This window comes from Strix uralensis, chromosome 26, assembly GCF_047716275.1.
Source record: "Strix uralensis isolate ZFMK-TIS-50842 chromosome 26, bStrUra1, whole genome shotgun sequence".
In the NCBI taxonomy this organism is placed as follows: domain Eukaryota; kingdom Metazoa; phylum Chordata; class Aves; order Strigiformes; family Strigidae; genus Strix; species Strix uralensis.
This window is the reverse complement of record NC_133997.1, coordinates 8,215,656-8,225,198: the sequence shown is the minus strand read 5'-3', so window position 1 is coordinate 8,225,198 and position 9,543 is coordinate 8,215,656. Positions and strand designations below refer to the sequence as shown.

The window sequence follows — 9,543 nt, the reverse complement described above, 5'->3', positions numbered from 1 at the left end:
GCTTCCCGCTCTGTTCCTGAGAGGAGCGGTGGCCGCAATGGGGCACGACTCCTGGGAGTAACGGCTTCCCCAGCAGGTTTGGCCACGGACGTGGCTGGTGCTCCACCCCTGAGTGCTCATGTGCTGACAAGCTAGAGTGAATTCTGGGGCCTCCTAATCGCAGCCAGACTGACCCAGGCGTTTTCAATGAAACACAGGAAAATGTGTCTCATCACTCCTGTGCCGCTAGTACGAGCCTTTGAAAGGCGTCATTGCTCGTAGAAAGATCTGACATCAGTGGGGTCACCTTCTGGGCTAGAGACTTGCTTGTTTTCGCCATGTTACAATCAGGAAGAGGGAACACTTGAGCTGGGACTCCAATTCCAGACTCCGGAGGGAAAGGAAGGTAGCCCAAGGCACAGAAATCGGGGCGTGGGCTTGTTGGACTTCTGGCAAAGTCAGCAGGGGAACAGGCGATGTTCCAAAACTGTTTCTTGACCCGTATATTTCCATGGCAGCTTCTGGCGGTGCTTCTGGGTTGGATGTAGAGCTGGTTGTACTGGGTGCTCCTGTAAAGAACTCGACTTTATCAATAGGCTTTCATGTAACCATATCGTGTCATCTCTTTTCAAATGTCCTTTCCCTGCAGTCATTGCCGAGGAGATGGCTCTGTCACAAAGACGTCCCTTTGTCCCAGAGACGATTTGCATGGAATGGCAGCAGCGGCAGAGAGCTGGAGCGGGACTGTACAACCTGGGCAATACGTGCTTCATCAACTCCGTCCTGCAGTGCCTGACGTACACGCCCCCTCTGGCCAACTACCTGCTCTCTCGGGAGCACAGCCAGTCGTGTGAGTGCTTTTAGGAACATCTCTCTGTAAATCTGTGGGGCACTTCCCAGGGATTCCCAGAATCTGGAATCGGATTTAGGAGAAAAGCAGCCCTTCTTTCTCAACCCCCGCACTGGGTGTTCTTTGAACACTCGAGCCTCGAAGCTGCTTGTTCGTGCCTTCAGAAAGGCACCTCTTCCTGGCCCTGGGTCTTAGTCCCCGCTCCTGCAAGTTAAACGCTCTTTGCTTGTGGCACAGAAAAGTTTTGACAGTTCAGCATGCCTCTGAAGAACGTTTTCTACGCACTAAAGTCTCCCGGGTTTGTTGGGACATTGGTACCTTGGGAGAAGAGGGTGGAGGCTGTTCTTACAACGTCAAGATCTCCATTAGGTTTCCCATCGCTCGCTATGGGTGTTTTGCTAACCTGAGAACCTTCCCTCCCTCCTGCCTTCCCTCCCTCCCTCCCTCCCTCCCTCTTCAGGTCGTCGGCAAGGCTTCTGCGTCATGTGCAGTATGGAAGAGCACGTTCACACGGTCCTGCATTCCTCAGGCACTGCCATCGAGCCTTGGGCTATCATCAGGGTTCTCAGACGTAAGCCATTTCAGGTGCTTTTACAGGTTTTTCTTCCATTCTTGTAGGAGAGAACTACTAACTTCTTCTTTCGTAGGAATAGGAGAACATTTCGAGGCTGACATGCAGGAAGATGCCCATGAATTCTTACGCTGCACTGTCGATGCCATGCAGAGAGATTGTCTGAGCAAGTAAGTACAAACAAATCACCTTTTCAATGAGCCCTTTGGACACCTTGATGCACTCCCATCAAGGAAGCCCTATGCCCCGAGCTTACAGACAGAGCAAAACTCTTGGGAAGAGCTAACTCTCTGCCTTACCATTGATTTCCAGCTTGGACTTTGCTTCGCAATCAGATACCGTTGTCCATCAAATATTTGGGGGCTTTCTGAGATCCAGAGGTACTTTTCCACAACCATTGCTCTCCTTGGAATTGTCTGTGTCCTTCTGTCTGCCTGTGAGAAACAGCTGGTGGTGTGACTGGCGTAGTAGCTCTGAAGGACGTAAACGGGCACAGTCAGTTGCCTTCCCCTATCGCTGAGCATTTCCATTTGCCTTCCAGTCACGTGCTTGAGCTGCAGCGCGGTTTCCGATTCCTACGAGGCCTTCCTGGATGTTCCTTTGGATACAGAAGTAAGAGGCTTTGCAGCTGTCCTTCAAGATGTCCCAAGGCCCTTGTAGCTTTCCAGAATCAACAGAGGTGACTTAGAAGTGTATCCTGCGAACACCAGAGAGCCTGGTGGTGGGTGGGATGTGGAATGGACGGTGTCCTCCTGGGGAGGCCGTGGCAGTGGTCTCCCTGTAGGTGCTGGCCTTAAGCTGAGCAAGCCCTCACTTCCCTCCCTGCACCCTTGATGTAGTCTCCTCCTTCTTCCCTTTGCCCTCCCTCAGCACCCGTCTGGCTCCTAGGCTGGTGGGTTGTGTTGTTTTCGTGACTGATGACCCTGCACACCATCGGTAGCTCAACGGAGCGGTGGCGCAGAGATGGAGCTCTTGGTAGCCCTGGCAATCCCTGGGAAATGAGGGGAATGTCGAGCGTAACACCCTCTTTCTGCCTCCTCCTGGACACTGCTTGAGCATCATCTAGCTGGGGTTTTGTGTGCACTCCTAGTCAGTGTTTGGGCGAGAGTATCTCCCGCAGCTCAGCGCTCTCCTTTCTCACTCCTCCAGGCAGCCTCATCTGTCCCCGCAGCTCTGCAGGACTTTGTGAAACCGGAGAAGCTGGGCGGCGAAAACTGCTTTAAATGCAGCAGGTAAGACGGCTACTAGCGACATATTGGCGCTAGATCGTGCGTGCAGGCGCTGCGTGTCATCTCTCATAAGTCATCTTTTCACACAGGTTTAATGCACCGTAATGAGACGCAGCTTTTTTCTGATATGGCCTTATGGCACTGAACAGCCTTAAAATAGCGTGAGGATGTGTGAGCCGTGAAAGCTTGTCTGGCCTTCTTGGGGCAAGACAGGGCGCATCTCAGCACCTGGCTCTCTGCTTGCTTTCCAGGTGTGACAAGATGGTTACCGCCTCCAAGAGGTTTACAGTCCACCGCGCGCCCAAGGTTCTCACGGTGTGTCTGAAGAGATTTGAATTTTTCACCGGCAGCAAGATCAGCAAGGTGTGTAGGCAGTTGGGATGCCACTTTATGTTCCTGGAGCAGGAGAATTGCCAAGGCAGTGCGCTCTTTCACAAGCGGTTCATGTGGAGTTTTTCATGTTTCCTTGTGGGGAGAGGAGAGTTCCCGTGGGAAGACAAGCACGTACTCTGCTCCGACAGAGCTGCTTTGGCCGAGAACAGTCTCCTGCCCCCCAGACCATGACATGTTGCTTTAGGGAACAGCAAGTGTTCATGAGCCCCAAAGATGTGTTTGCACACCTCTGGGCGCTGGTCTTGGAAGGTTATTTCCTGGAGTATTTCAGGATCATGCCTGAGCCCTCCTGGTCTCTCCGTAGGTTGTGGAGTATCCCGAGCACTTGGATCTTCACCCGTACATGTCTGAGACAGCCGGAGAACCGCTCCTCTACTCCTTATATGCTGTCCTGGTACATGGCGGTGACAGCTGCGACACAGGACACTACTACTGCTACGTAAAGGTAAAGAGCAGCTTCCTTCCAAACCAGGGAAGAATGTGTGCTGGGGAAGACAAATGTTCGTGGCAGTGTTACTGGCAGCCAAGGTTTTGGGGGAGAAGGTCTCCTTAGGGGCTGGATTGGATTTGTTCTGATGGACTCTTGGCTCTGTCGTTTTCTGCCTGTGTTTTTGTTGAGAAAAGACGCGGTTCATCTCCAGATATTGACGCCTTTTTTACAGGCCAGCGATGGGCTGTGGTATGAGATGGAAGATGATTTTGTGGGTGGTTGTGACATCGACACAGTCCTCAGTCAGCAAGCCTATTTACTGTTTTATGTCAGGTAAAAACAAGTCTTAACATGTGTTCGGAATACATCTCCTTTTCCTGGCTTTGCTTTTTTTCTTCTCCTCCTCTTTCTGTTTCTGTGTTTCTGCCATGGGAGACAACTACTTCCTGCGTCCTTCAGCGCTGTCAAACCTGAACTACCCCCCATCAGTCCTGCTCTCTCCTTGTGGGCTTTAGGTTGCTGCCCTGGTGTAAACTGCTACTTGTCTGCTATCTGAAGCTGGCTCATGTAGAGAAGCGTGCTTAAAGGGGGCCTACAGGAAAGACGGGAGGGACTCTTTGTCAGGGGGTGTAGGGATAGGATGAGGGGTAACAATTTTAAACTGCAAGAGGGTAGATTTAGATCAGATCTAAGGAAGAAATTCTTTACTGTGATGGTCGTGAGACACTGGAAGCGGTTGTCTAGAGAGCTTGGGGCTGCCCGCTCCCTGGAAGTGTTGAAGGCCCGGTTGGACGGGGCTTTGGGCAACCTGGTCTAGTGGAAGGTGTCCCTGCCCGTGGCAGGAGGGTTGGAACTAGATGATCTTTAAGGACCCTTCCAGCCCAAGCCATTCCATGGTTCTACGAAACGGAGGCTGTAGGGGGTGTAAAGGCGGGGTCTTGTTCCACCAGAGGCAGACCTGGTGAGAAGACCACGGCTGAAGCTATACAGGGTGGTCTTTTTAAAATTTTTAGTTGGCATTAGTATTTAAAAGTGACGGGAGCATAAAGCAATTCTGTCCATGTGATCTGTACCAGTAAGTGTAAACTAAAATAGAATCAGGAACAAAGCAGAAGTTACAGAAGAGGTACGTTTACACACTGAAGTCCAGACACGATACTGCGGACCCTGACTTGTAATCGCGGTTACGTCTTTTCTCTGTTGTAGAAACAGCTCCAAGACAATGACTGAACCCAAGAGGAGGCGCTTGGATTTGGAACTTGGAGAAAGGGCTTCTTCCTCATGGGCAGTCTCCTATGCCCGTTCCTTCCTGAGCCAGTGGGCGGCTGGCAGCATGCAGGCGGCTTCTGTGGGACCACAGGGTCTGCCTCGTCAGACTCAGGTAAGTCTGGGGACGTGGGTCAGGGCACCAGATGGACAGTGGATTTCTTTCTGGGACCTTGGCATTGCTCTCTCTGCCCTGCCACAGTGCAGCTTTCTTCAGAGCTGCAACGCTGCTCCATCTGAAAGCATCCCACCTGGACCCATCCCGTTTCTCCACCTGTGGTCCCTCTGCCTTTGCAGCCCTCCCAGAGAGCCTTTGGGAGGCCCTTAGCTGTCCCCTCCCACAGCTTCTGGGGGTTGCCCACAGTTCTGGTCCTTTCAGGAGGAAAGCTGCTGTCAGCCATTTGACCGTGTGCCGCACACCGTGCGAGAAGACAACAGCAAAGAGGAGCACGGATCCAGCCCTTCTTCCCACTGCCAGAGGAATGGTGCCAGGGAAAGGGCCCAGAGCAGATCCCCACGGCGGGGCTATGATCTCCGGAGACGGTTCGTGGAGTACGGGGACTGCCACCACTCTGTGAGCAGGAGGAGCAGGAGGAGGAGGAGCAGAGCAAGTCCTCCACGTCAGGATCAACCCTCCGCGTCAACCCTGCCGAGGGGGACAGAGCGGAGCAGATCCCCACGGCGGGGCTATGATCTCCGGAGACGGTTCGTGAAGTACGAGGACTACCACCACTCTGTGAGCAGGAGGAGCAGGAGGAGGAGGAGCAGAGCAAGTCCTCCACATCAGGACCAACCCTTCGCATCAACCCTGCCGAGGGGGAGAGAGCGGAGCAGATCCCCACAGCGGGGCTATGATCTCCACAGCCGCTCTGTGGAAATCACAGAATATGACCCCTCAGCAAGGAGGAGGAGGAGGAGCAGGAGGAGGGGGAGGGTTTCAGTGCCCCAGAGACACAGGTGAATCAACCACTCGGGGCAGTGTGGTGGTGACAGGGGCAGATCGTGGCCCTGCGTGAGGGCAGAGCACAACATCTGATCTCTGCAGTGCCGCAGAGGAGGAGGAGGAGGAGGAGGAGAAATCCGGGAAGGATGAGGAGGAGAAATCCAGGAAGCACCAAAACTGCCCCCAGCAGAGACCAAGCTGCACAAAGGGCACCAGCAGCCCACCCTGTCCCTCCTCCCAGTGCTGCCTCTAGCCAGGAAGATCTCAGGGAGACCTTCCAGAGACTCAGACAGCTCTGCCGGCTGGCCCGCCTGCCCAGAGGTCCCTCGAGGAAGAAGCTTAATCCTTTTTCAGCTTTTGGGACTGCCTTGCTCCTTTGGGAGCCAAAGCCAGAATTAAAAACACTTGTTGGCCTTGCATGTGTAATTTACGGGGTGTTCTCTTCTCTGGGGGCTTGGGGGCAATTGGTGGAAATGCCCAGCGTGGGAGGTTTATGTTGTGGGATTTTGAAAGCTGTGTGCTCGCAGGTGCCCGTCTTCCAGTCTCTTCCTTCTCAATAGGGAGTTCACGTCACTGGAACAGAAATGGGCTGTATGAGCCAACAGCAAGGGGGACTGAAACGGTCTGAACGGCCGGGCCCAGAGGGCGCTGCTCAGTGGCACCAAGTGTAGTTGGAGGCCAGTAACTAGAGGTATCGTCCAGGGGTCAGTACTGGGTAATCAACAATCAACAGCTTCATTTCCAAGGCTTTTGAGATGCTTGTGTCTCTGTCCAGGAGACCTCAGTCCTCGGAGCAGGAGGAATAGTATACAGTCAACTTTAAGTTGAACACTTCTTGTACGTAGGTCTAAAGCCACGAGGTCTAAATCCGACACCTGTAATTCTATCACTGGTTGGCTCGCATTCCTTTCTGGACATGAACGCCTCTCATGGTGAGTTAGTTGAGTTAGTTTAACAGGCCCAGGGAGCCTAGCAGTTCATGTAATGCATTAATATGAACCACGTTTATAGTAGTTGATCTCATTCAGATGAGGTTTAATTACTCAGAAAGAGCTCTTTTTGCTTACTAGCATGTGCATGCAAACAAATCACACGTTCATAAGGAAGGTTAACATCCTTTTAGCTTCCTGTGCTCCCCGGCATGCCTGTATTCCATTTCTAAGTAGCATCTTACCATAAGCTAACAGAGATGCCTCAAAAAATATATTAAAAAAAAGGGAAAATCCTGGAGTAGGGGGGAAGACTTAGTGTTAGTTACAACCAATTCAAGTAAATGCAAGACAAAGCAAAACCATTCCCTTCTTGCGTGCTCTGACTGAACCTGACTGGGGCTGTGAGTAGCCATAGGGAGCTGGAAGCCTTGCAGCTCTCTGTACAAGTCCTCTCTCTCTCTCACCGTAAAAGCACCGCAGCCTCCGGTGCTTCTGGTGTTGGAGACACAATTAGCTTTGTTCTTAAAGCTAACTCAGGTCTTGGTCTAAAGTGTAGGGGTTTGGTTTGGTTTGGTTTGGTTTGGTTTTAAAGACACATATTTCTGTATGCTTTCCAAAGCAGAACCTGGATCTTAGTGTGGTAGGAATAAATCACTGGAAAGCTTGCCAATTATTGCTGAACGATAAAGCAGCAAAGTTAAAATTACTTAAGATTTTTTTGGAAAGGATGCCCGAAAGCTTATACTTTGAATATTTCTTCGTTGTCTTGCTCTTATGTTAGCCGTCACTCTACAGTTCCAGACCTGTGCTGCTGTCCTACTGTTACTACAGCCGAAGCAAGAAAGTTGGTCCTTTGTGGTTTAGTGTTACTATTCAGGAACTTCAAGGGTCCCTAGTTGGTGTTTCTCCCTAGAGGCTGCAGAAATGCAGAGGCTCGTGCCCATTGTTTTAGCGCTGGCAAGCACAGCTGTGATCCTTCCTGGATGAAATTTCGGTTTACCCAAGCTATCAGGTTTTAGGAATCCAGTGTAATTTAAATGTAGCCCCCCAGCACTGAGACTGGCCTTTTCCTCCTGTTTTCTGTCCCCATTCCCACTTGCTTTGTGTTACTTTCTGTTTAGTCTCCTGTTTGAAATGGGAGTCAATACCTGGACTGTCCGTTCTGGTTTTTGGAGGGTTGCGGCAGCAGCGGCGCGGGCTGCGGGAATGAGGTAAAGGCGGGAGGGGCGGGGGCGCGCGGCAGGAAGCTCGGCGGGCAGGCGGCAACGGCGAGCGGAGCGGAGCGAGCCCGGCCCCATGGCGGACACTAAGGAAACACATGAGGAGCATGATACTTCTACTGAAAATGCAGATGATTCTAACCATGATCCTCAGTTTGAGCCCATAGTTTCCCTTCCTGAGCAAGAAATAAAAACTCTGGAAGAGGATGAGGAAGAACTTTTTAAGATGCGAGCAAAGCTATTCCGGTTTGCGTCTGAGAATGACCTTCCAGAATGGAAAGAGCGAGGAACTGGTGACGTAAAACTCCTAAAACACAAGGAGAAGGGAACAATTCGCCTCCTCATGAGGAGGGATAAAACCCTGAAAATCTGTGCAAACCGTTATATCACACCCTTAATGGAGCTGAAGCCTAATGCTGGGAGCGACAGGGCACGGGTCTGGAACACACATGCTGACTTTGCAGATGAAAGCCCCAAGCCTGAACTTCCGGCAATCCGGTTTTTAAATGCAGAGAATGCACAGAAATTTAAGGCAAAATTTGAAGAATGCAGGAATGAAGTAGACAAGAGAGCAAAGAAAGCAGGCACAGACAAAAATGATAGTGCTGATAAAGTTGCTGAAAAACTAGAAGAGCTTTCTGTAAAGGAAGAGAGCAGAGAATCTGAGAAGAAAGAGACCAAGGAAAAAACTGAAGAAAAGCAATAAATCATCTTGGGCCTTGCAGTTTTTCCCTTACTTTTTTTCTTTCTTTCTTCTTTCTTTTTTTTTTTTTTTTTATTTTTATTAATTTTTACAAGGGACTTTATAAGGAACTGAATTCAACATTCAGATTGTTTTTTCTAAGCTTTTGCCCTTTTGAAGATGTCTTCAGAAAATCCATTCCCCAGTCATGAAAATGTACTGTGCTAACTTTCTTTTCCATAGTGGAAACACTTATTTATAGTCATCCAAAAGAGTGAATAAAACAAACTTGTGAAATTTGTTATTTTTTATATTTTTGGTCACTCGCCGAGGAGACCAGCTCCAGTGCAGGTAAGCCCGCACTGGGGGGATTCGCGGCAAAAGGGACCGGAAAGGAGCTTTTTTGGGGGGCTTTTGAATCTTTTTGGAGACCAAAAGGTGGCTAGCCGGCTCTAAGGAGACTGGCAAGCCGGTGGGCGGGCAGCTGAGGCGGCGTGGGCTGTGGGCGGAGCCAAGGGCCGGTGGCGCCTGTTTTGAACGAGGTGTAAACACACCAACGGTCACTCGCCCGAGGAGACCAGCTCACACTCCACCCCTCGGCAACGAGCTGGGAGGGCTACCGAGTTAGCGTGGGAGGAACCAGCACCACCCACCGTTAATTCGGTGATAAGAACCCTGTGGGAGGGCAGCGACCGAGCTCAGGGAGATCAGGTAGTATTTGACTAGGAGTGCATCTAGGCAGCTTGTAGGGCAGGGCTGAGACCCTGCCACTGGACAAGGTACATTTGGTCCCTGCAAGCAATTGATCAGTACCGGAGAGAGAGGAGGGAAGGAACAGCTCTGCAGGGAAGTGAGAGCGCCGTGTGTGGCAAACAGCACACAGGGGTTGGTTCTCTCCCGGCCAAGGACCATGGTCACAACACGACCCAGAGGCAAAGTCATGAAGAATGTGGGAACTCAGACAGAGGTCCTGCACAAACAGGCGGCTGTGCAGGTCTCTGCTTGCCGAGAGTGCCTGAGCCTGGCACTAGAATCGGAGGGAGTCAGA

General features: G+C 51.3%; 1 protein-coding gene and 1 pseudogene across 1 annotated transcript; both read left to right on the top strand.

Moving 5' to 3' along the window:
* The first annotated feature begins 455 nt into the window (after positions 1-455).
* LOC141935089 (ubiquitin carboxyl-terminal hydrolase 42-like) lies at positions 456-3,670 on the top strand. The gene is made up of 10 exons (XM_074851043.1): positions 456-516; positions 629-829; positions 1,290-1,400; positions 1,477-1,570; positions 1,713-1,780; positions 1,942-2,012; positions 2,550-2,632; positions 2,881-2,992; positions 3,327-3,467; positions 3,647-3,670. The coding sequence occupies exons 1-10, from the start codon at positions 456-458 to the stop codon at positions 3,668-3,670; spliced, it is 966 nt and encodes a 321-aa protein (XP_074707144.1).
* Positions 3,671-7,777: 4,107 nt separating this feature from the next.
* On the top strand, positions 7,778-8,536 carry LOC141954879 (ran-specific GTPase-activating protein pseudogene; annotated as a pseudogene).
* Positions 8,537-9,543: the final 1,007 nt, after the last annotated feature.